Source organism: Meles meles, chromosome X, assembly GCF_922984935.1.
Source record: "Meles meles chromosome X, mMelMel3.1 paternal haplotype, whole genome shotgun sequence".
NCBI lineage: Eukaryota > Metazoa > Chordata > Mammalia > Carnivora > Mustelidae > Meles > Meles meles.
The window spans coordinates 115655599-115682153 of record NC_060087.1 but is presented as its reverse complement, the minus strand read 5'-3'; the positions used below and the strand labels follow the sequence as shown (position 1 = coordinate 115682153).

The window sequence follows — 26555 nt, the reverse complement described above, 5'->3', positions numbered from 1 at the left end:
TTAATCATACTTCAGTAGAAGAATAAATAGAAGTTGAGCTGGCCTTAATGTTTCTGATTAATTATTTCTACACATTAATTAAGTCAATGTTGAATCACCTAAAATGTCTGAATGTCTAATGCACATTAGCAACAGTATAAGTTAAGTTTAAAATTAAACAATAAAAGATCCAATTGACTCTTGACTGAAAATTATACTAACCAAAAGTATGTATATGTATGTGTGTATGTGCGTGTGTGTGTGTATACACAGAACAAAATAACTGTTAACATAAGAGGAACTGGGCAGAACATCAACAGAACATTTTGTTTATCTCTACTTTCCCTTTCCCAAGGCACTGGATCTTAAAATCACCTCATTTTTTTCTTGCCAGATTTACCTTGCAACAAACAAACAAAGCAACCCCATCACGTATCTTAGAACCCAGCTGAAGAAACCATACTTTCATAATATGAAATGACTTAAGGCCGTCACTTCCAAGTAGCTCAGTACATTTTCTCTTGCTTGTTCAGATACTTGTCATCTAGATTACTTTCTCCTGTTCCGTCTTATCACAAAGCTTTTAAGGACCCACTCAAGAGGGGAATGAAAGAATGGGCAGATTTATAACTAAGTGTGAAAACGAGGTTTGAAAAGTACCTTTAGAATTCATTTTTCCATTCTACCTGTACCCTGGTTAGTTCTTGAAACGCCAGATAATGAATCTACCACAACTTACTTTTACATTGTATCCTTTTTGAAAAAAAGATTTTATTTATTTCTTTGACAGAGATCACAAGTAGGCAGAGAGGCAGGCAGAGGGAGAGGGGGAAGCAGGCTCCCCACTGAGCAGAGAGTCCAATGTGGGGCTCAATCCTAGGACCCTGGGATCATGACCTGAGCCTAAGGCAGAGGCTTAACCCACTGAGCCACCCAGGCGCCCCACTTTTACATTATATCTTAAGAGCACAATGAGTTGTGCATTCAGAAATATTTAATGAGGCAAACCACTGTGCTAGACCTTGAAGATCCAAAGAGAAATAAAACATTTTCCTGTCCTTGAGAAATTTAAAGTGTAGGTAGGGCAAATTAGACCATAGGTCAGTGTTAGAACTAGTTACAATTTGTGCGAAGTCAAAGCACAGAGGCTGTATCTCCATCTGGGGTTCCTGGGGAAGGCTTCACAAAGGAGGGTAGGAATTCGATAGACAGGGAAGAGGTAGCAGGGTATGTCAGGGAGTGGGAAGAGATGCTCAGGCAGAGGCATGTTTGGGGAACAGAGAGATTCAGGGTGGCTGAAATTTGGTACATGATAGGGCATGAAAGGAAGCAAATTTGGGGAAATTTGGCTGAAAACAGATTATGGATTTTGGACTTTAGCCTTTTGAGCCCAATAGGAAACATAAAGCATAGATCCTTCTGAGTTCTTAAAACCCAGAACTATTTTATTTTATTTTTAAAGACTTTATTTATTTATTTGACAGAGAGAGAGACATCAGCGAGACAGGGAACACAAGCAGGGGGAGTGGGAGAGGGAGAAACAGGCTCTACACTGACCAGGAACCCCCACGCAGGGCTTAATCCCAGGACCCCAGGATCATGACCTGAGCTGAAGGCAGACACTTAATGACTGAGCCACCTGGGTGCCCCAATTCAAAAGTATTTTAAACAAGATCATATCTGTTTCAGAAAGGCAACCCTAGCACCATATACCGAACAAATTGAGGGTGGAGGGAAGAGGGACTAGAAGCAGGATCAAAGGCCAGGTAAGAGATAATGAGAGTCTGAATGAAAAAGGGCAGAATGAAGAGAAGGAGGTAGACTGGAGAAATGATGAGAAAGTGCAAAGAGGGGTGCCTGGCTGGCTCAGTCAGTAGAGCACATGACCCTTCATCTCCGGGTTGTGAATTCAAGCCCCATGTTGGGAGTAGAGATTACTTCAAAATAAAATCCTTAGGGGCGCCTGGGTGGCTCAGTCAGTTGAGCATTCGACTCTTTTGATTTTGGCTCAGCTCATGATCTCAGGTTGTGGGATTGAGCCCTGAGTGGGGCTCCGAGCTGAGCACGGAGCCTGCTTAAGATTCTCTCTCTCCCTCTCCCTCTGTCCCTCCCACACTGCACTCACACATGCCCTCTCTCTAAAACAATAAAAAAATAGATAATAAAATCTTAAAAAAAAAAGAAAGAGTGAAAAGGCTCAAGATAGGTCTGAGGTTCCTAGATGTCTGTGGTAGACTGAAAAGGCAGTAAGAAGAATGAGTTGGGGGGTGCCTGGGTGGCTCAGTGGGTTAAGCCGCTGCCTTTGGCTCAGGTCATGATTTCAGGGTCCTGGGATCGAGTCCCACATCGGGCTCTCTGCTCAACGGAGAGCCTGCTTCCCTTCCTCTCTCTCTGCCTGCCTCTCTTGTGATTTCTCTCTGTCAAATATATAGATAAATAAAATCTTTAAAAAAAAAAGAAGAATGAGTTGGTGTGTGGGGAGAAGATGAGTGTTCAAAAAGGTGTGTTGGATATATTTTTTATGTATTTTTACATAAAATTAAGTATTTTTACGAAGTAGCTAGTGTGAATTTTTATTAGATTTAAAATCTTTCACTAGTTACATTTTGCTTAAGACAGTATTAAAAACCAGCTTGTTTTTTTTCTAATCATTTGCTAGAAGGTGGGGAAACAGCCATGGTTACAGAAGTAATAATAGAAAATTCATATGAGGGTCACTGAAAATTCACGACATTTACATTATATTGGACAATGAGCCATAATTACTTTATCATAACAAAGGGCTAACTCAAGTATTTCAATATTTATTGGGCCCTTATTATGTTTAAGAAACTGTTTTTCTGCTCAGAGGGGAAGGAGAAATGAAAAGAAAAGTAAGCCATAGTTATTACTCATAGACATCTTACAGCCCAGACATGAGAGCTAATGATGAAGGGAATGGGAGATGGGAGACAGGTAAGGCACAAGGTGGTGGTGTGAGTTGGGCCTCGTAGGGCAAAGAGTTTGACAGCATAAGCAAGAGAAAAGGGAAAGTGCTAGGCATGTTCTAGGAACATGTTTTAGGAAAGGTTGTTAGTCCTGTGTGAGTGCAATGTGAGGTGTCTCTAGAGGGACAGAAGATTCTGAGGCCAACAGGGTGAAGATGCTGGAAAGCCTTGAATGCCACACTAAAAAAAAAAAAAAAAAAACTGAACTGTGGCAAAATGATCTACTTTGGTAGACACGGATGAGCAGATTACACCTGACAGCGTGGTCTATTTGACTTTGGAAGAGACACACTCGCGTACTCATCAGCCCTGAGCCTGGTTCAGGCTCTATCCAGAGGATGGGTATGAAGAAGGAGATTATCAGACAACTAATGACTGCTGACGGGCCAGAAATTCAGACTAGCCTGGACTAATCATGTTCCAGGGTTGACAGCTCAAGAAAATTCCTAATTTGGAGCACCTGGGTGGTTCAGCTGGTTAAGAATCTAACTATTGATTTTGACTCAGGTCACAATCTTAGGGTTGTGAGATTGGGTCCCACGTCAAGCTCTGTGCTGAGTGGGGAGCCTGCTTAGGATTCTCTCCCTCTGCCTCTGCAGCTCTCCCTACGTGCTCTCTCTCTCTCTCTTCCAAAAAAAAATACAGTTTTAAAAAAAAGAAAATTCCTAATTCAAATCAATAAGGCTACAAGTTGACCTTTATCATAAAAGTCAGCAAACTTCTCCATAAAACTTGCATAAAAGGTTTATATTGGACATATGATTTGTTGCTGTATGGAACACTACTATGAACGATGTAAAAAGTTTCTCTTTTAAGCATTGCCTTGTATGAAATATGATAATGGTGATAATGCATGTAATACGCTTCACACAGCACCTGGCACAGAGTACGTGCTCAGTCAATGGTAACTATTACTACCGCTACCACCATTATCGCCACCATCATCAAATATTTCTAGAATTCAGTTTGACATATAAACAACAACTAGAATTATATGTGGTAGCTTTACAAGACTTAGATATCTACTCCTTGCTAGCCAGCATTCTTTATTCTTTTTCCCATCCAATCTTTTAACTAATTTACCTTTTTTTAAAATATTTTATTTATTTGACAGAGAGAAATAACAACTAGGCAGAGAGGCAGGCAGAGAGAGAGGAGGAAGCAGGCTCCCTGCGGAGCAGAGAGCCCGATGCAGGGCTCGATCCCAGGACCCTGGGATCATGACCTGAGCCGAAGGCAGAGGCTTTAACCCACTGAGCCACCCAGGCGCCCCTTAACTAATTTACTTTTAACAGACTCTATTTTTTAGATCAGTTTTATGTTCACAGCAAAATTGAGTGGAGGTACAAAGATTTCCTCGACTTCTACATAAGCAGAGCCTCTCCCACTAATAAAAGCTGAACAAAAGTAGTAAATTGTTAGGATAGATGAACCTACATTGATACAGAATTACCACCCAAAGTTCATAGTTTACACTGGAGTTCACTCTTCATGTTATACATTCTTTAGGTCTGGACATATGTATAATGACCCATATCCATCATTACAGTATCATACTGAATAGTGCCACTGCCCTAAGAACCCTCTGAGTCCCACCTATTCATCCTGATCTTTTTCTCAACAGAAACTGACTTACTTTTTTCTCATTATAAAGCAATACATGCACAGCATAAAACATAATTAATGGGAAAAAACCCAGCAGCACCCACCATCCAGAGATGGCCATAGTAAATATTTCAGTGTTTCCTTTTCCAGACCTGGATCCTCCCGCGCATTCTATCCTGCAGTTTGGGTATTTTTTTCTTTATAATTTTTTAAAGATTTTATTTATTTATTTGAGAGAGAGCGCACGAGTTGGGGGGAAGAGCAGAGGGAGAGGATGAGGGAAGAGAGAATCTCTCAAGCAGACTCTGTGCTGAGTGCAGAGCCTGACACAGGGCTTGATCCCATGACCTTGAGATCATGACCTGAGCTGAAACCAAAGGCTGGATGCTAAACCAACTGAGCCATCCACGTGTCCCATTTTTTTTTCTTTATAATTTAATACATTCTGGCTCTGCATCTTGGGATGCTAGCAGCTTTCAACTTATGGGCCAGCATCTTCCAAAATGTCCACTGTTCACACTCCGCTTAGAGGGTGACCACTCTACACCCCCAAATACATACAGGTCAGTCAAAACATACACCAACTTTGATGTCAAGTGTAATGCTTTGAATACTGAAATGACATCAAGGCTAAAAGTGTGGATGAGGTCACTGTCATCAACATATTGACCAACCACAGCAATGAGGATAGACAGGCTATTGCCTTCACCTACCAGACAAGGATCAAAAAGGAATCTGCATCAGCATTGAACTCAGCCTTGCCTGGCTGCCTGGCCACATGGAGAAGGTGATTTGGGGCCTACTGAAAACACCTGCTCAGTATGAGGCTTCCAAGCTGAAAGCCTCGCCCATGAAGGTGCTGAGGACTGAGGAGGGCTCCCTTGCTGAGATCATTTGCTCCAGGGCCAATTAGATGCTAGAGGAAATTAACAGTTTATAAGGAAATGTACAAGACTGATCTGGAGAAGGACACTGTTTCCAACACATCTGGTGACTTCTGCAAGCTGATGGTTATCCTTGCAAAGAGCAGAAGAGCAGAGGATGGCTTTGTCCTTGATTACAAACTGTTTGACCCTAGATGCCTATGATCTCTAATGCTGGAGTGAAGAAGAAAGAACTGATGTTCCCAAGGCTTGGGAACATCATGACCAAGCGAGTGTGTATCACATCGAGAAAGAATCTGAAAAGTACAAGAGCTACAGCCCTTATGATCAAGGAGGAGGTCAAAAGAGACCTGAAAAATGCTTTTCTGAACCTGTCCAATGTATTCAGGACAAGCTGTCCTATTTTGATGACTGAATGTGTGATTCCAAGAAGGGTAAGAGGGCTCATGATAAGGTCCTGATTATATTCATGGTCACCCACAATGAAGGAAGGGGACATCTTAAAAATTAGGTCTGAATTCAAGAGAAAGTACGGCATGTCCCTGCACTACCACATCCAGGAAGACAGTCAGGGCAACCACCAGAAGATGTGGCTGTGCCTGGGGGCAGAGTGGAACGAAGTGTGAGTGTCCCAGTGGTGCTCCTGTGCCTCCAGCTACCAGTTCTAGAAAATCAGCTTGCTACAAACAGCCCCTTGCGTCCATCCTTGTGAGGATGACATCAGCATTGCCCCCCAACCCAACTGTATTTCACTTACCTAGGCATTGCCTGGCTTTCCCCACTAGTCTCTCCTTTTAGCCAAAGAAATGTACAGTTCAAGGAGTTGAAAGTGAAATCTATGATGTGAAACACTTTGCTTCCCATGTATTGTGTTATAAACAGATGAATAAACTGAATTTTTACTGTAGAAACAAAACAAAAATAACTTAATACATTCCACCTATCTTTCCATGTTAAAATTTACCTGCAACACCATTTTTTAAAATATTTTATTTATTTATTTGACGGAGAGAGAGGTCACAAGTAGGCAGAGAGGCAGGCAGAGAGACAGGGAGAAACAAGCTCCCCACCGAGCAGAGAGCCTGATGCGGGGCTCGATCCCAGGACCCTGAGATCATGACCTGAGCCGAAGGCAGAGGCTTAACCCACTGAGCCACCCAGGCACCCCTGCAACACCATTTTTATTTTAATTTTTAAAAATTTTACTTTAAGTAAGCTCTACACCCAATGTGGGGCTTGAACTCATGACCCTGAGATTAAGAGTCACATGCTCTACCGACTGAGTCAGCCAGGCACCCCACCTGCAACACCATTTTTAAAGGCTGAATATTACATCATCTGAATGTACCATAGTAAGAAGCACGCATTAATTATGTGCCCAGTATGTCTTATCTCACTCAATTCTCACAACAACCCCATGAGGTAGTCATTATTATTGTCCCCATTTTATTTTATTTTTTAAAAAGATTTTATTTATTTATTTATTTATTTGTCAGACAGAGAAAGAGAGAGCACACAAGCAGGCAGAGTGGCAGGCAGAGGGAGAGGGAGAAGCAGGTTCCCCGCTGAGCAGAGAGCCCGATGCAGAACTCGATCCCAGGACCCTGGGATCATAGCCTGAGCCAAATTCAGCAGCTTAACCGACTGAGCCACCCAGGCATCCCTATTATCCCCACTTTAAAGATTAGAAAGCTGAGGGCCAGAGAAATTAGGCAACTTATTCAAGTGCATAGAGCTAGTAGTTGCTAGAACTGGATTCAAACACAGATAATGAAAGCTCATTCACTTCATCTATCCCTAACCATTCATATTGTTGCCACATTTTTTGGCTCACTCATAAGTAATACTGTGATAACAACCTTTAAGCTAATCTTTGCACATATCCTTAATGAGTTCTTTAGGAGAAATTCACAGAGATGGAACTTCTGGGTCACAATGCACAATGCTATTGATATGCATTGCCAAATCGCACTCCAGAAAGCTTATACAAATTTACTTTCTAGCAGTGTATGAGAATATCAATTTTCTTCTACCTCTCCAACATTAGATATTATTACTAATTAAAAGAATTGTATGGCCATTCTTGGGGCGCCTGGGTGGCTCAGTGGATTAGGCCGCTGCCTTCGGCTCGGGTCATGATCTCAGGGTCCTGGGATCGAGCCCCGCATCGGGCTCTCTGCTCTGCAGGGAGCCTGCTTCCTCCTCTCTCTCTGCCTGCCTCTCTGCCTACTTGTGATCTCTCTCTGTGTATCAAATAAATAAATAAAATCTTTAAAAAAAAAAAAAGAATTGTATGGCCATTCTTAAAGCATGCTAATAAAAATAATCTATTTTCCAAAGCAAGTAGAAAATATTATGATTTATCCACAGTTTGGGATATTTTCCCCCAATGCTTCCCTTTATTAGCATTGATCACTGAGAAGCTGTTATACAGTGACATGTACCAAATCTGAAAAATATACGTTTTCCCTGAAAAAAAAAACCATCAAATACACACACACACACATCTTTCAAACACACATAATTTGAATACATCTAAATCATGCTACTGATGCTCATGATGTTATCATTCAAACCCAGAAGTTCACCATATAAAATGTGAAACATTCTAATTGCAAGGACATGCCAACCTGAACTTCAATATAGACATATGCTCTATAAAAAGAAATTATGGTACTTTAGCTATATCATGATGACATGTTATAAAAAACAAAAGAAGAGAATTGCATGGTGTGGCAAACTGTCCCAAACTAACTATGAAAGACTTCCTGGAAGACATTATCTTTAATTGAAATCTAAGGGATGGGAAGGAACTAGTTAGTTTTAGGTAAAGGTTTAGAATTTCCTATTGGAAAACATTATCTAGAATCCACTCCAAATCTGCTAGAACTTGTATAGGAATTCAGTAAAGTGTCAGGATATAAAATCAATGCACAGAAATCAGTTGCGTTTCTTTTTTTTTTTTTTTAAGATTTTATTTATTTAACAGAGAGAGAGATCACCAGTAGGCAGAGAGGCAGGCAGAGAGAGAGGAGGAAGCAGGCTCCCTGCGGGGCAGAGAGCCGAATGCGGGGCTCGATCCCAGGACCCTGAGATCATGACCTGAGCCAAAGGCAGCGGCTTAATCCACTGAGCCACCCAGGCGCCCCTTTTTTTAAAGATTTTATTTATTTATTTGACAGAGAAAGATCACAAGCAGGCAGAGAGGCAGGCAGAGAGAGAGGAGGAAGCAGGCTCCCTGCCGAGCAGAGAGCCCGATGCGGGACTTGATCCCAGGACCCTGAGATCATGACCTGAGCCGAAGGCAGCGGCTTAACCCACTGAGCCACCCAGGCGCCCTCAGTTGCATTTCTTTACACCAAAAACAAGACAGAAGAAAGAGAAATTAAGGAGTCAATCCCATTTACAATTACACCCAAAACCATAAGATACCTAGGAATAAACCTAACCAAAGAGGCAAAGAATCTATACTCAGAAAACTATAAAGTACTCACAAAGGAAATTGAAGAAGACACAAAGAAATGGAAAAATGTTCCATGCTCATGGATTAGAACAAATATTGTGAAAATGTCTATGCTACCTAAAGCAATCTACACATTTAATGCAATCCCTATCAAAATCCCATCCATTTTATTCAAAGAAATGGAACAAATAATCCTAAGATTTATATGGAAACAGAAAAGACCTCAAATAGCCAGAGGAATATTGAAAAAGAAAGCCAAAGTTGGTGGCATCACAATTCCGGACTTCAAGCTCTATTACAAAGCTGTCATCATCAAGACAGTATGGTACTGGCACAAAAACACAGATCAATGGAACAGAATAGAGAGCCCAGAAATAGACCCTCAACTCTATGGTCAACTAATCTTCGACAAAGCAGGAAAGAATGTCCAATGGAAAAAAGACAGCCTCTTCAAAAAATGGTGTTGGGAAAATTGGACAGCCACATGCAGAAAAATGAAACTGGACCATTTCCTTACACCACAAACGAAAATAGACTCAAAATGGACAAAGGACCTCAATGTGAGACAGGAATCCATCAAAATCCTTGAGGAGACCACAGGCAGCAACCTCCTCGACCTCAGCCACAGCAACTTCTTCCTAGGAACATCGCCAAAGGCAAGGGAAGCAAGGGCAAAAATGAACTACTGGGACTTCATCAAGATCAAAAGATTTTGCACAGCAAAGGAAACAGTAAACAAAACCAAAAGACAAAAAGGAGAAGATATTTGCAAATGACCTATCAGATAAAGGGCTAGTATCCAAAATCTATAAAGAGCTTAGCAAACTCAACACCCAAAGAATAAATAATCCAATCAAGAAATGGGCAGAAGACATGAACAGACATTTCTGCAAAGAAGACATCCAGATGGCCAACAGACACATGAAAAAGTGCTCCACATCACTCATTATCAGGGAAATACAAATCAAAACCACAATGAGATACCACCTCACACCAGTCAGAATGGCTAAAATTAACAAGTCAGGAAATGACAGATGCTGGCGAGGATGCGGAGAAAGGGGAACCCTCCTACACTGTTGGTGGGAATGCAAGCTGGTGCAGCCACTCTGGAAAACAGCATGGAGGTTCCTCAAAAAGTTGAAAATAGAGCTACCCTATGACCCAGCAATTGCACTACTGGGTATTTACCCTAAAGATACAAATGTAGTGATCCGAAGGGGCTCGTGCACTCAAATGTTTATAGCAGCAATGTCCACAATAGCCAAACTATGGAAAGAACCTAGATGTCCACCAACAGATGAATGGATAAAGAAGAAGTGGTATATATATATATGTAAAATGACAAGTTTTCATTTCTTTTGATATATATATGTATGCATGTATATATTTCTTTTGATATATATATGTATGTATGTATGTGTATATATATATATATATATATATATATATATATATATACACAATGGAATACTATGCAGCCATCAAAAGAAATGAAATTTTGTCATTTGCGACAACGTGGATGGAACTAGAGGGTATTATGCTTAGTGAAATATGTCGCAGAAAGACAACTATCATATGATCTCCCTGATATGAGGAAGAGGAGATGCACCATGGGGGGTTTTGGGGTAGGAAAAGAATAAATGAAAACAAGATGGAATTGGGAGACAAACCATAAGAGACTCTTAATCTCACAAAACAAACTGAGGGTTGCCGGGGGGAGGGGGGGAGGGAGAGGGTTGTAGGGTTATGGACATTGGGGAGGGTATGTGCTATGGTGAGTGCTGTGAAGTGTGTAAACCTCGCGATTCACAGGCTTGTACCCCTGGGGCTAATAATACATTATATGTTTATAAAAAATTTAAAAAATTTATTTTAAAAAAAAACGTTATCTAGGAAATCCTGAGAGGACTGCCTGACTAAAATTGATGAGATCAACAGGAATGTAGTGTGAAATGTCTGGGGAGAGTAGGATTTGAACTTGAGCTATAGACTCATAAGCCACAAAATGTAGATTAAGTATTGAACTTGGGTGATTTTTTAGGAATAACATGGAAAATTAGTTGGAGAAAAGAAGGCTTCTGGGAAGACAATCTCCCACAGGTTAAGCACTACAGGTGGTGTTTGCAAGGGAATTACCTTACATAACTTTTTAAAATATATTTTTTGAAGATTTTATTTATTTATTTGTCAGAGAGAGAGAGAGAGAGACCGCACAAGCAGGAGGAGCAGCAGGCAGAGGCAGAGAGAGAAGCAGGCTCCTGGCTGAGCAAGGAGCCCGGATGCAGAGTTCGATCCCAAGACCCCGGAGTCACGACCTGACCCAAAGGCAGATGCTTAACTGACTGAGCCACCCAGGCATCCCTAGATAATTTTTCTACATGAAATAAAGTATTAAAATAGAAAGAAAGCACTTCTGAGACATCAATAAACCTCACTGGTGTCTTTTATGTAAATTTCTCATTGCGCCTGTTTATCACACTCTAGGAGCGGAGAGGAGTTCTTGGGAGGAAGCAAGAGAATCCACACCAAGGAAGGAGGGCATGGGGCTGGGGAGGAGTGGGGGGCATTGGGGAGCGTGCTGGGTGAAGCAGATTCCCAAGCATTATCTTCACCAAAGGAATTAAGAAAGGAAAGATCAGGCTTAGTTCCATTTAAAGGAGAAACCACAGAAAACTAATATTGTAAAGACATTAAATTCTTTGAAAAGAATTTTAACTTTACTACGTTTGCTATTTTTAACCCATTCCTTCTGTACTTACTAGAGCAAAAGCACTTAGCAAATCCGGAACAGGAGCTGTATGCTATGTTTATCAATGCCTCTGCCTAGTTCCTGCAATGACTGATGCTGAACATGAACTGAATGTAGGCTAGCGGGACCGAGCATAAAGCAGGGCCAGGAATGTATCACACACTTACTACTGGGTGGGCCGTAAATTAAGTTTAGTTTGTAGTTGCCACATGAAAAGCAAAACCTAATCAGATAAATATCAGTAGCCATAAAATTAAAAGGCATAAAGTGCTCAAGAAGAGCACAATCATTTCTGCCAGGAAGAAGAATCATTTCTCCTGCTTTTCTTGGAGTAGGAGGGGGTGGAGATGGAGAAGAGATGTGGCTGCCCCAAATTCAACAGAGGTGCCAGGAAGAGAGCTCCTGGTGGAAGAGTGGGGAACAGGCACACCAGTCCTGGAGTTCTTAGGAAACACAGAGAAGGGATAATCAGGGTAAGGCACGGTCCCCACGGTCAGAAGAGGACTTTGGGTTTCTGCTCATCAGAAGTGGGTTGGAGTGATTTTCTGAGAGTGTGAAGGGAACTACTGCAGCTTAATTAAGAAAATAATTGTGAGAGAGCAGATTTTTATAAGGATTTGGAAATGTGCATCTTTATCCGCATGTTAAATGGCTCCCGTGGTTCTTCAATGACCTCTATCACTGCATTTTTTTTCTGAAACACTTTTACCTATATTGAAATACACGAAAAGCAGTCCTGACTTTTTAAAAAATTTTTTATTTTTTTAAAAGATTTTATTTATTTATTTGACAGACAGAGATCACAAGTAGGCAGAAAGGCAGGCAGAGAGAGAGGAGGAAGCAGGCTCCCTGCCGAGCAGAGAGCCTGATGCGGGGCTCGATCCCAGGACGCTGAGATCATGACCTGAGCCGAAGGCAGAGGCTTTAACCCACTGAGCCACCCAGGCGCCCCAAGCAGTCCTGATTTTTTTTAAAAATTGTGATAAAATACACATAAAATTTGCCACATTAATCATTTTAAGTGTACAGTTCAGTAGTGTTAAGTATATTCATACTGCCATGCAACCAATCTCCAGAACTCTTTTCATCTTGCAAAACCAAAACCCTATACCCATTAAGTCACTCTCATTCCACACCCAGTCCCAGACCCTGGCAACCACCATTCTACTTTCCGTCTCTATGAACTCTAGGTTCCTGCGGCACCAATTTTAAGGACAGTCTAGTATGGGGAAAGCACCCTTACACTTAGGATATGATTATTACTCAACCATATGTGCATTTTTTCAAAAATGATTTCTATTTTGTAATGGGATTATCAGGATTTTGTTACTTCTGCCTAAAGCACTCTAATTACCATGTCATCCTCCCAGATAATTCAGCTTATTTATCCTGAAAGCAAGTAACAACCTACTTAAGTCTTAGAATAATAAGGAAGTGATACTTCAAACAAAATAAAAGCCTATGGGGCGCCTGGGTGGCTCAGTTGTTAAGCTTCTGCCTTTGGCTCAGGTTGTGATCCCAGGGTCCTGGGATCGAGCCCTGCATCGGGCTCCCTGCTAGGCGGGAAGCCTGCTCTCCCTCCCACTCTCCCTGTTTGTGTTCCCTCTCTTGCTGTGTCTCTCTCTGTCAAATAAATAAATGAAATCTTAAAAAATAAAAAAATAAAAGCCTATGCATTACACTGTTACAGTAAGCCAAACCCTTAAATCTTGAAACTCCCATCATCAAGTCAGTGTGAATGATGTCAGTTCTGCCAAACACAACCGTTCTGCAAGACGGTTTGTTCTAAACATGTCTTATATTAAATTGAACCTTATGCCAAATAAGAGCCCAGAATTCCTATGGAAAATTATGCATTTAAAAAATTGTCAGGTACACATTTGCGCTCTATATGTACTATTGCTAATTAAACATCTAGTACTTATTGAGTACTTAGTATGTGTCAATGCAGTGCTGAGTGCCTTATGCTGATTTTTTATATGCTGTAAGCATTTTAAAATTTTTTTGAGAGAGAGAGAGAGAGAGAGCATATGAGCAGGGCGAGGGGAAGAGAGAGAGGGAGAAGGAGGCACCCTGCTGAGCAGGGAGCTCAATGCTGGGCTTGATCCCAGGACCCCGGCATTACGATCTGAGTTGGAAGGCAGACGCTCAACCAACTGAGCCACCCGGGCGTCCTGCATCTTTTTTTCCTCTAGACTGCCATAAGATACACATAACATAAAGTGTACCGTGTTAACCCTGTTTAAGTGCACCAGTGCAGTGGTGCCAAGTATATTCACGCTGTTGCACTATGTGCTCTTAGTTTTTCTTTTTCTTCCAGTTTTTTTGAGATATTTTACACTGATTAGTGTACTCACATCAACAAACCCACAATCCCATCTTGCGGAAGAGGAAATTAAGGCACAGAAAGGGTAATGGGCACGTGAATAACCAAGCTGGTCTGTATGACGCCACTTAGAGGCCCCCACTTCTCAGGCACTCTTCAGCCCAATCCAATCCAGCTTCATCTCACCCCACCCCTCTCTCCAAAGAACTTGTGTTTGAATATAAGAAATTCATTAGTAATCTCCATTTGGGTAACTCAAAGGACACATTTCAGTTTTTATCATGTTTGACCACTTGATAGCATACCACTTAATATTTTCCTGGTACTACTGGTGATCTTCAAAGCCATTTCCTGTAGCCTCTTTTTTCCTTTTTTACTCTCTCCATAAGTCATATTATTCATTCCCATAGCTTTAAATAAGGATCTGTTGATGATGCCTAAATGTGTGTCTCTAGCCCAGATCGCTATTCTGAGCTTCATACTAGTATAACTAACATCTCTACCTAGAGATCTCAGAGAACTTCAAACTGAGCATGTCCAACACTAAATTTATCTTCCCCTCTAAATCCACTCTTTTGGCAAAGTTTCCCCTCTTCTGTGGCCTCGCCAGACCCATCAGTTGCCCAAGTCAGAGGCCTAGTAGTCATCTTCACCACCACTACAGCCCGCCCTCCAGCCAGTCTATCAGCAATTGATTCTACCTTTCAAATATCTCATGAATCTCCCACTCTTCTCCATGTCTGTGGCCATAACAGTAGCCAGGGTCACTGTACTTGCCTCCCATGCGATCATCTCCTATCTCCTTTTGCCCAGTTCCAATCTACTTACCCCTTTGCAGCCAGGAAAATCTTTTGAAGATGATAATGTGGTCATGTCAATTGCAGACTTGGAATTCTTCAATGGCATTGTACTGACCTTAGGAGGACAAAGTGAAAAATCTTTAGCATGACTTGGAAGGTCCTATGAGATCTTACACTAATCCCCATCTCCAATCTCGTCTCTCACCACTTCATCTCTACTTCCACACTGGCTAGAATGCACTTCTTTCAAATTCTCTACACATTCTATTCTCAATGTACTATACTCTCTTCTGTTTCTAGGCCTTCACAAATGCCAATTTTTTTTTAATATCTTGTCTGCCCCTATGATCCACATCCCAAGCTAGCGAACTCCTACACATCAGTAAGATCTCAACTAAGGGAGATCATTTCCTACCTCTGCCTCTCATACTAGGTTAGATCTCTCTGGCAACTAGATTAGGGCTTAATACATAGGAGATTGCTTAAAAAATTTGTTGACTTGGCTGAGTAGAAAAGAATAATGACTAGGTATGGAGGTCTTTGATAGACAAGCAAGTGCTCAATAAATACCATTAAATGAATGAGTAAATGAGTGAGTAAATAGAAGAAAGATCTGTTTAATGAACAATTCTAACTTTTTCCCAGAATAATATTGCCTTTGTGGAAATAATATTGGATACCATTCTACAAAGAAGAAAATATCCAGTTTCTTTTTTAAATAAATTTTTAAAAGGTTTATTTATTTTAAAGAGAGAAGGAGGGTATGCGTGAGTGTGGAGGAGGGGCAGAGGGAGAGGCAGAGAAAGTCTCAAGCAGACTCCATGCTGAGCACAGAGCCTAGCGTGGGGCTCAGTCCCACCATCCATAAGATCACAACCTGAGCTGAAACCGAGTCAGATGCTTAACTGACTACACCACCCAGGCACCCTGGAAAATATCCAGTTTCAAGATTAGGAGGCAATATTTTAAAATGGGTTCCAAGCTATAACATTTCACTAAAAAGTCATGTAAGAGAAATCTATGAACAATTATATGTCAACAAATTAGATAATTTAGAAGAAATGGACAAACTCCTAAAAAACACACAAATTACCAAAACGACTCAAGAGAAAGGAGAAAAATCTCAGCAGATCTGTAAACAAGTACAGAGATAGAATCTGTTTCAAAATGCCCCCAACAAAAAAAAGTCTAGGGCCGGATATGGCTTCACTGGTGAATTTCACCAAACATTTGAAGAAGAATCAATACCAATCCTACTCAAACTCTTCCAAAAACAGAAGAGGAACATTTCCCAACACATTCTATGAGATCAGCATTACCTTGATACCAAAGCCAGCAAAGATACTATAAGAAAAGAAAACTATGGACAAATGTCCCTTATGAATACATATGGAAAAATTCTCAACAAAATAATGGCAAGCCCAATCTAACAGTATATTAAAAGGATTATACAACAGAACCAAGTGGGATTTATCTCAGGAGTGCAAAGATGGTTCAATATAAGAAAATCAATGTAATGCATCATATTAACAGAGCAGAGGAGAAAAAAAAAACACATTATCATATCGACAGATGCAGAAAGTATTTGAAACAATTCAACATGCTCTCGTGATAAAAATACTCAGTAAGTAGGAATGGAAAGGTATTTCCCTAACACAATAAAGGGCATTTGATAAAACCTATCGCTAATATCATATGCAAAGATAAAAGACTGAAAGCTTTCCACCTAGGGAACAATACAAGGCAGTATGCTTTTTTTTTTCCTTTTTTTGAGAGGGAGGGTGTGGGAAGAACAGAGAGAGAAGCTCACGCAGGCTCCATGAGTGACATGCACGGAGTGACATGAGGCTGGATCTCACGACCCTGAGATCAGGACCTGAGCCAAAAATCAAGAATCAGATGCTCAACAGACTTAGCCACCCAGGCACCCCAGGATGTCTGCTTTTTGAAAGAAGAGAGAGTTGGTAGCTGAACATTGTAAATGCGCTAAATGCCCCTGAATTGTATACTTTAAAATACTTAGCTGTATCTTATATGAATTTCACATTAATAAGAAGATTCACATAGTGAATCATTTGTTCGTTTTGGTTTACTGATCTACAAGCATATTTCCTATGTTTACAAGATAATTAGTAGATCAGAGCTATAATTTACAGATTACACTATAACACCATGAAAAATGAACCTTATTTTCAATTCAAGATAAATGAGAGGTAAAAGCTGAAGTAAAAGCCTAAAAACTACTCTTAGGAGAGCTTGCAAATTTTCCTCTCAAAATTAGAATGTTCTTTTAAAAATTGGAAGCCAGATGGTCTTATACATAAAAACAAATCTCAATGTTAAATCCAGATGGGATTTAAAAGTTAATTCTGCCACAGCTGCAGCAAAGTAATCATAACTGTAGTTAACATATTTATTTTTCCTTCAGTGATGTTTAGATCCCTGTTTCTCAAACTGGGAACTTGTTGGAAATGCAAATTATTAGGCCCCGCCCCAGACCCCCAGAATCAGAAACTCTGGGGTCGGGGGCCAGCATTCTGTTTTAACAAGCCTTCCAGGTGCATCCTCAAGTATGAGGACCACTAGTTAAGACCAGTAGCACAAGTCTTGGCCAGTGAAGCTGCTACAAGCATTTTCTTACCAGACAGTGTTGTGCCATAAGCGTTGTGTCATTTCTTGGAATTACCATGTCAGCTTGGAACACCTGTGAGTTATCACTACGAAGAAAAAGAAAACATTTGAAATCCATTACAAAAAAATTTTTTTTAAAGAAATAAGATTTCAAATACTTAAACAGCAATGCCGTTAATGTAAATGGGTTCTTTGTGGAGACAGCTGTGCAGATGGAGAAATTAGAGCACGTGCATGCACGCACCCACACACCCACGCACACCCACACACACGTGCACACACAAAGCCTTAGTTGGCTGAGCCTAAACAAATCTCCGTGTAAGGAAAGGAATTCTCAGGCATGCCATTTTACCGCTAATCACGCTACCAAGAAGAAGTATAATTTATCATGACCCTGGAAATGCATCATTTTCTGTGTAAACCTGTAACTGATTTAAAATTTATGATTGAAGCTACAATGTGCAGTCCCAATTCCCTCTCAACTCTGAAGATTTCACATGAACAAGAGGGATAATCAGTAGCAGAGGTCACCAGAATGGAGATTTTCACAGATACATTTTGTTTGACCTCCTCGGTATTAAAATGTTTTTAAGTTCATTGCACACACTCGAAATGCTGAGAGGTTTCCCACAGATAATCCAGATTCCAGATTTCTAGCTTCTGTTGAGAATTTGCAAGCTGTGTCCACACTGGGCCACATTCCCACATGGCAACAACAGATGGGAGCTGAGCAACTGTTGCCTGCTGAAGTGGGGGCTGGTCTTCCTCAGCTTCTGATGGTGCCTCGGCCCTATTTGAGTTTGGGACCCTGAAGAAGTCTTTTCCTTTTCATGTCTTGTTTTTGTTTTAACTTTTTATTTTGAAGCAGTTTAAGACACACAAGACATTGCAAAAATACGGAGTTGCCATGTAGTTTTCATCCAGGTTTCCCCGATGAGGGTAAGAAGTCAGTGTTAACACCTTTTTTTTTTTTTTCCATATCCACTCAGGTGCTAGGCCTCTCTTACAGCTATTTTTTTTAAAGATTTTATTTATTTGACAGAGAGAGACAGCGAGAGAGGGAACACAAGCAGGGGGAGTGGGAGAGGGAGAAGAAGCAGGTTTCCCGCTGAGCAGGGAGCCAGACTCAGGGCTCATCTCAGGACCCTGGGATCATGACCTGAGCGGAAGGCAGACGCTTAATGACAGAGCCACCCAGGTGCCCCTCTTACAGCCATCTTATCCTTTTCAGGCTCCTTGCCAAAAACCAATTCCAAGCCTTTTTACTTTCCTACAGACTCTGTAATCATCTAATTTGTCCCTTCATCTCGGTTTTTTTGTCCCTATGGCAGTCTACCTGCTCACAACTTTCAGTAACTCTTTATCATGAGCTGGGTTCAGTTCCATTCTTTACTACGACATTCAAAGCCCACCACCATTTAGCTCTAGACTTTTGGATTTCATGGACTAGTAAAATTTCAAAACAAAATTTTGGCACAAACATACAGTTGCTAACTATCTTTCTTTTGCCAGTAAGGTCATTAAAAAAAAAATCCCACCATCTACCAACACTATCATTTCATTTAAAAAAGGACAATTTGGTATTAAAAAAATTATAACTGACAATCTCAGGATAAAGTACAGTCCTGCCCAGGAAAGGACAATTGGTCAACGATATCACAACGTATTTAAGTACTCTGCACTTAACTTTTTTCAAAAAACATAGGTGGTGAAAAATTTCACTCAGGGACAGCACTGGTCAGCAGATGAATATCTGGGAGCCAGGGATCCAAGCAGAGTTGACCAGCTCTCTGGAATACAACTGTTTTTCTGTATGCAAGCTTGTTCCATACACTCGGAATGCTGTCCCAGTTATCTAGCTCTCCTTTCACCGTCTGCCTCCTATCAATCCTCCAGCACTCATCTCATATGCTTCTTCCCCAAGAACATTTTCCTTATCCCTCACCAATCCTGCTGTCATGCTCATTCCGTTCTTCAAATCTCCCTAGCACTTTCTTTCCGTCCCTAAGCATAGATCTTACTCTATCATATATTTAAGTCCTTTGATTATTTATTTGCCCTACTAAGTTAAAAGCTTACTGAGTCGAGATACAACTTTGCAGCATGGTCATTTGTATATAACAGGCAGTTATTCAATATTTTATGAGCACATAGTGTATATATGGGTCTAAGTTTTACTTCATTTTCCAGTCATTTTCCCCTATAAGAACAGGAATGGATTCTAGCAGTCATTTATAAGAAAGCTGGAGGGACACTAATGAGTTACATATTTCCACTTTTTTTTATGTGGCGGGGGAATTCTTAAGGCTGACACAATTATATTCTCCGCTAAAATTTTGTCTGTCGATTTTAACAGGACTATAACTGAAAACAATCATTGAGGAAGCATATATTTCAATTGGTAGGAGTCATTCAACATGAATTCCTAAAATCCTAGTGATATCTACAACTGAGTTAAGTGCTACAGCTTAGAAAAAGTGAAGGCACTAACTAGACACATGTTCAAGTCTCCATATCAAATGACCAATAAGTAGCTCTAAATATCTAAACTGTAATATGTTTATGCCAGTTATATTCACAAAGCAACCATTCTCTATGGCCACTATTCTCTTTCCAGGTTTATAAGAATTTAATAAAACAGATGGTCAGCAAACTTCTGCAAAGGGCCAGACAGTCAATATTTGGGGCTTTGTTGGACATCCAGTCTCTGTGCCAACTACTAAGGTCTGTCACTATAGTGGGAAAATGGCCCTGGACAGTAAGTAAGCAAATGGGTATGGCCATGTTCCAGTAAAACTTTATTTACAAAATCAAGTAGCGGGATGGATCTGACCCACAGGCAGTCGTTTCACTTTCAAACAGTTTAAATGCAGGGTCAGGCTAGAGGTATTTATGGGGTGGGGGGGGGGAGACACTGGCAGAAATCCTAGAACTTGCTCTAATCCTCCTAAGAGCCAGAGAAACGAGAGAAAAAACAAATCTACTACCTTTAAACAAAGTTATTGACACCAGTAGTGAAGTCAGGTAAGTAGAGGGCTAAAGAGGATAAAGAACCAAGAGGTTCAAAACTTTTGACATTGGTTATTTTTATTAATACAAGATGTACACAGAACAGTGCAAGAACTTCTTTAAAAACAGTAATACTTGTGTTGAAGAGTTAATATTTAAGGAACAAATTCTCCAAATGCTGGCACGAGAGATTGTGTGTATATACAGGAAGCATCAAGCAAAACTGGAAAATTACTTGAAAGAAGTGCAACAATTATTTAGTGAGCAGTGAAAGAAGCAAGGCAACAAGTACCGGAGGCTCCGTTAAGTGAAAGTGAGGGAAGCGAGCAGTGTGCATAAGTAACAGGAAGGAATGGAGGTGAACATGAATTCAACCGAGGCGTTGTGTGATTCTACTCTAGATTGTTCTCGCTTCCCTGACCACACCCTAAACTGGCCACAACCCGCACAAAATCTGCCCTCAGGAGATCATTTGGCCAAGTTCCCTGACCTCAGGCGTGTCATGTATCATCTTTAAGCTACCTCTTTTTGACAACTGGTCCACCTTGCAGTTTCTTGACCTTGAACTACTAACTAGGTATATATGCAATTGCCTCTTACCCTTCTGTACCAATTTTGCTTCATCCATCAGGAGCGGAAGCTACGTAATTTGAGACTGTAACTATGCTCTAATATGATAAAAAAAAATTAAGTCTTTTGCAGAACAAAACAAAGCATGAAGGGATAACTGCCATCACTGTTTCTTGTTTGCAACTTTTTTTTTTTCCATTTCATAAAGGCTTCCAATAAAACCAACAGTCTCCCCAAGTACTTTCTTCTAGCAGAGCAGGTTCATAACAATTCATGTTTTCACACAACAGGATTAGAGTCAATCCTGGATTTATAGAATGTTCTTGTTTTCGGCCCAACATGCACAGCTGTGGCCCCTTTATTTCTCTATTTTAAAATACCATGTATTTTTTTTTTTCCGTTTAATCTTACTTTGCTTTTCCTTTTGTACAGTATATTCTTCCTTATCTCAAATGGCCAGAAAGCTGCATTTGGTCAGAGTTAATAAGCTTAGAAGCCGAGGAGCACCTGGGTGGCCATTCGTTAAGCGTCTGATTCTTGGTTTTGGCTCAGGTCATGGGATCAAGCCCTGAGTCGGGCTCCATGCTCAGCACAGAATCTGCTTGAGTTTCTCTCTCCTTCTCCCTTTGCTCCTCCCCCCAAACTTGCACTCTCTCTAAAATAAACAAATCTTTTTTAAAAAGCTTAGAAGTTGATTAGTAGTGGACAAATGACTAGCTTAGGAATCAGGAGGTACAGGTTCCTTGTACTGGCTCTATTACTATGTCATTTTAGAGACTTATGGGCCTCAGTTTCCTCATACGTTAAATAAGGAGGGTGGATCTGGTATCCAAGTTCACTTCTGACGGTTGTGATTTGTACCTATCAATTAGAATGATGCTAGAAAAGGGAGGAGCAAAGTTACTAACACAGGGAGTGAGTGAATTTTTCAAACACTTTTACAATACTGGTAAAACTTTATGATACAGTGATGTGAGATCCAAGATCTTATTTTAAATTCTGTTTTAAGAAATTATAAGCACATGTCATGCCAGACTTTTGGGTATGTGCAGGAAATAGTTAACCATCAGTTAGAATGGTGTTTCTAAATCTTATGCTTTTCATTATCAGCCTTCTAAGGAGCTGTTTTTGACATCCCCCCATTACTCCCTCTTGAAAATTTTCATATTTTTGTATTTATAATTGTGGCTCATACATAAAAAGAGCAAGATTTTTTTTTCACATACCCCCAAGAACCAAGTTGGGGGCAGTATTGGCCATTGAGAACGCAAAATTTAGGAGATCAAGTTTCTGTGGTACCTAAACTTTTTGTTCAAATAAAAACTAGGTGTGAAAAAGGTCCAAGCTAAAAAAAATAAAAAAGTCCAAGCTTTTTCGCTTGTCAACCATTTCCATTTGCTGGAGGTGAAGGTCAGAGGTGACAAAGCATCTGAGAGAATGACAGAAAATTACAGTCATCACAGAAGATCTGGAGGCGAGGGTGGGGAATGCTCAGCTTCTTCAAAGGAGTGGGTAAGAGGTGGGGTGAAGTTAGAAATGTGGTGCTCCACACCAATAGGTTGCTGCTTTTGGGTCCTGGTGGACTGTCAGAAGAGGACGTCCAGGTTCACATGCGTGCCAGCCTCAGGGTAGGTGTGCACTCTCCCTCCAGCCAGCCCATCCCACTCCCCCGCAAAGCTGAGAGTGAGATCTCCGGAGAGCAGGAACAAGGGAGATACCTGTAGGGAGGGATACCCGAGGGAGAAACGCATGGGAATGCTTTATCTGAAGTCTCTTTCCCCACCTCCTGCCACCCACCCCCTGCTTGCTCACCCAAGCCCACTGATCAAAGGGGCGCTGTTGGATCTTCTCAGCATGTCCTCTGTGGTGGTTGAACTCGACAGCAGCTCCAAGTCTAGTTCCATTTTCTCTTGTGCCATGTCCGCGTCGAGGAAGAAACCACTGCTTGGTTGGAAGTTCTCAAGGTTTTCTGGATCCCATTCACACAAGGACAAGTCAGCTGGGTGAGGAGTTGTGGACAGACAGGAAAGAGGGGAAAAGAGAAGAAAGGAGGAAACTCTTAGACGCGTGAGGCGCTCACCTTTAGAGTCCTACCTACCATCCCTAATACCAGTGGGCACAAAGTAGGGGGCAGGACTGGCTCAGAACCTCCTACCACCCAACCTCGGGGTCCCTAACTCTGAGAAGATCTTCCACCTCAAAGCTATAATGAAAATGAGGAATTTATCTTAGTCACCCCCACGAATCGTTCTTTATTTCTCTCAGCAAAGGAAAACCCAAGTAAAGCTTTCCGGCCAAAACAAAAACTACAACCTGCCGCCTTCGAAAATCCGTCGGGTGCTGCCCCTCTGCGCCTGCGCCCCGTGCCCGGCTCGCTGACGCATGCTTATTACGCAAGCAATGAGAGTCAATGAGGGCGCCTTTGTCAGCCTCACCCCCGGCGCACGCGCAGTCTTAGGAGCCGCCTTTTTACCCCCAGCCCAGTCCTCTCTTTATTTCTAATGGAGATTCACCGTGGTTGTTCCTCTGCTGCAGTGTGAATCCTGGGATCATTTCAATGACCGTTATTTAGGAAAGAAAGGGTGGGGAGGAGTAAGCTGTATGGGAGCGCTGTCCTTCCTGCGCTATGTCTAATACTCAGTCTTCCCAGTTTTGATTAGCCCATTATCCTCTTATAACTGAGGCCGATAAGCTTGTGAACTCCCATGACGAATTTTTCCATTCTGTTATAGCCAATACTACACAATTGTCATTTTAAAAATGCTCTACGTCTGGGGAGAAAAAGCAAGCCAACCCAAGCCCCACCACCTTCTCCTAAAGTGCCCGGGTAGGGCGCCAACCCGATTGAACCAATTGTGCGGACGAATCATTGTTTTACATGTGATCTCGTGCTCGCTTCGACAGCACATATACAGGTGATCTCATTGTTTGGTTTTAAACCATAATCGTAAGTGTATTTTTACACTAACTAAAATTTAGCTTCTCAAAGCTATTCATCTAAGAAAATGATTTGAGTTAGAGAAGCTTATTTACTTAAAACAAATAACTCAGAATTTAGTACCGTCCAAATCAGGGTTTCCATTTAATAATGCTGTCATGGCTCAAACATTATAAGAATTGCTCTCTTAGAATTTTTCACCACCAGTTAGTGAGCCGCACTGAGTACTGAAATCTGAACTGCATGCTAATAATTTTGTAAAACCATACCTTTTAAAAAGGAACCATTTGGAGGACTGGCACAGAAGGCAAGTGTAACTACTGAAATGAGAGTTATTAATTAAAGTAATCATTACGTAGTATAGCACTTTGCAGTTTAAAAAATGTCTTCACATATTTATCTCAATTGGTTTAATCATGAACCCTGCTCAGCTAATCAGTGGTGAACTTAAAATAATGGGATTATCTTGAAACAGTTCATGACAAGTTATGACATGAATGATCATAATCATTCCTCATTCATTCTGAGAATAGGATAAGAAAAGCTTAATTATATTAGGCAGAATTGGGTTATCTAAATACCAGACATGAGGACGATTTGGAGTCTCCTTTCCTGATGTAAGACAGGTTAACAATAGCTACCATTTTTCATACACTTAATTATATGCCAGGCACTGCCCCAAGCACTTTAAATATGTGATTACACTTAATGCTTACAGTAACTCTGTGAGGTGGTCACCATCACAATGCCTGTTTTGCAAAGGAGGAAACTGAAGCCCAGAGTGGTTGCCCAAGTTATAACTGCTAAGCGTCAAAGCCAAGGTTTCCCTGCCCTCCTGTTTAAGTGAAAAGACAGATGAGGTGCCTCTGGATATTTCTCTGGATACTATTTCTGTACTCACAAACACTTTGATAAATATTTATTAGATTAATTTACAAATAAACACAGATTTAAATAACCTGACATTCACAGCTATTGTGTAAAGTAGGCAAGTCATTTCTATTTTATCATAGTTGATAAAATTCTAGAGAGATTAATGGCATGTAAGTAGGTAGCAGTAGAATCTGAGCTGGTACAAAGATCTCCTGATCTGTTAAAGTTCCCAGGGTACCTGGAAAGTTTACAAGAGATGACAGTTAAAGCTGAGTAAAGGCAGGGTTGAAGGTAGAAGGCAGTGGTAAAATACAGAACAGAGGTCAAAGACAAACTGAATAGCAGAAAAATGGTGGGTCCACCAGAAAACAAGTAAATCTTCCCTCCATTCTACTGCTCATTTTAATTTTCAAAGAGTTTGTTAATACTCGTGGCAAGTAATAAGTTTTAATGGATATATTTTGAACGGATAGACAATCTCATCATGCCTAAGCATCACAAATATTAAGTTTCAAAAATCTAAGTGCAAGAACACTAAGAAAATAGATAATAAAATGACAAGGAAATAGCAACGGAGAGACTTTCAAGAAAAGAGGTCGTAATATGAAACACCTACGTGCTTGAGTTGGCAAGAAGTATTCAGCTATTACCAAAGAGGAGGAATTCTCTAACTAAAGTGTAGCCGAATGCCAGGAACCCATAGTATGTATACAAATTAGAATGTCTAAAGGAACAAGTACTGGAAAAACAATTCTATATACTATAGTGACAGACAACATTTAAAGAAATTATTTTTACTTCTCCCCCTTTCTCTTCATGCATTATTATACTAACCTAGCTCTGTGTCATGATCATCTCCTGCTGTTCCATAGCAATATGCCATGATCTTAGATGGCTGGTTTACTTAGATCTATACTTTGCTGCTTATGCTGCTCCCTTTGCTTGTCCCAGTCTGCTGTCATTTGCACCAGGCCTCTTACTTATGAAAGGTGTCCTACAAATATGTCATAATCTGTTGTTTAGTTTGTCAGTCGTCATGGCAACTTTTAAGCAACTGGTTAACCTTTAGTTATCATAAGAGCAAGTCAAAGACAAGTTGAACCCAAGCCCACAAAACACAAATACCCCAAACCTCCCAAAAGATTTACATGAAAGGTAAAAGAAACTAGGTAGGCAAGAATGATATGAATAGAATCTGGAAATAATGGCCAAAGTAGCATCCATCTTCTCACATGTCCTTGAGTTTCTCCTAATTGTTAAGCTTTCCAAGAGTTAGGGATTCTTTTTTTAAAGATTTTATTTATTTATTTGAGAGAGAAAATACATGAGAGAGAGCACGAGTAGGGGAGAGGGGCAGAGAGAGAGGGAGAAGAAGACTCCCAGACCAGCAGGGAGCCTGATGTGATGCAGGGCTTGATTCTAGGACCCTGGGATCAGGACCTGAGCCAAAGGCAGGTGCTTAACCAACTGAACCACCTAGGCACTCCTGAAAGTTAGGGATTCAACTAAATTGTTTGACTCTTCAGAGTTAGGAACTCTGCATGCGGGCAACAGATGATTATTTACTACTATTGTGAACAATAGAATGTACTACATTTTTTTGAGCAGATGATGAGGAGGTTGCTGAGATCTTGAGATAAAAGAGCTACATAAATTGATCAAAACAGAGCTTGCTTTTCTAATTCAGTTGACAGAAAAATATAGGCAATCTAAAGGAAACGATCCAAAAACTCTTAAAAAC

The 26555-nt window shown here is 40.7% G+C and overlaps 1 protein-coding gene across 3 annotated transcripts in view; it reads right to left on the bottom strand.

Moving 5' to 3' along the window:
• Positions 1-23377, bottom strand: part of LOC123935573 (P2R1A-PPP2R2A-interacting phosphatase regulator 1-like) — a 68775-nt gene extending 45398 nt beyond the window's left edge. The window contains exons 1-4 of one of the 3 annotated variants that reach the window (XM_045996510.1): positions 23317-23377; positions 22816-23002; positions 17435-17510; positions 14822-14908 (exon numbers count right to left, since the gene is read on the bottom strand). In XM_045996510.1, the coding sequence (XP_045852466.1) occupies positions 14822-14908; positions 17435-17510; positions 22816-22922 (270 nt within the window). In that variant the 5' untranslated portion in view covers positions 22923-23002; positions 23317-23377. The other 2 variants (XM_045996512.1, XM_045996511.1) reach the window with 2 other exon arrangements.
• Between the last annotated feature and the right edge of the window lie 3178 nt (positions 23378-26555).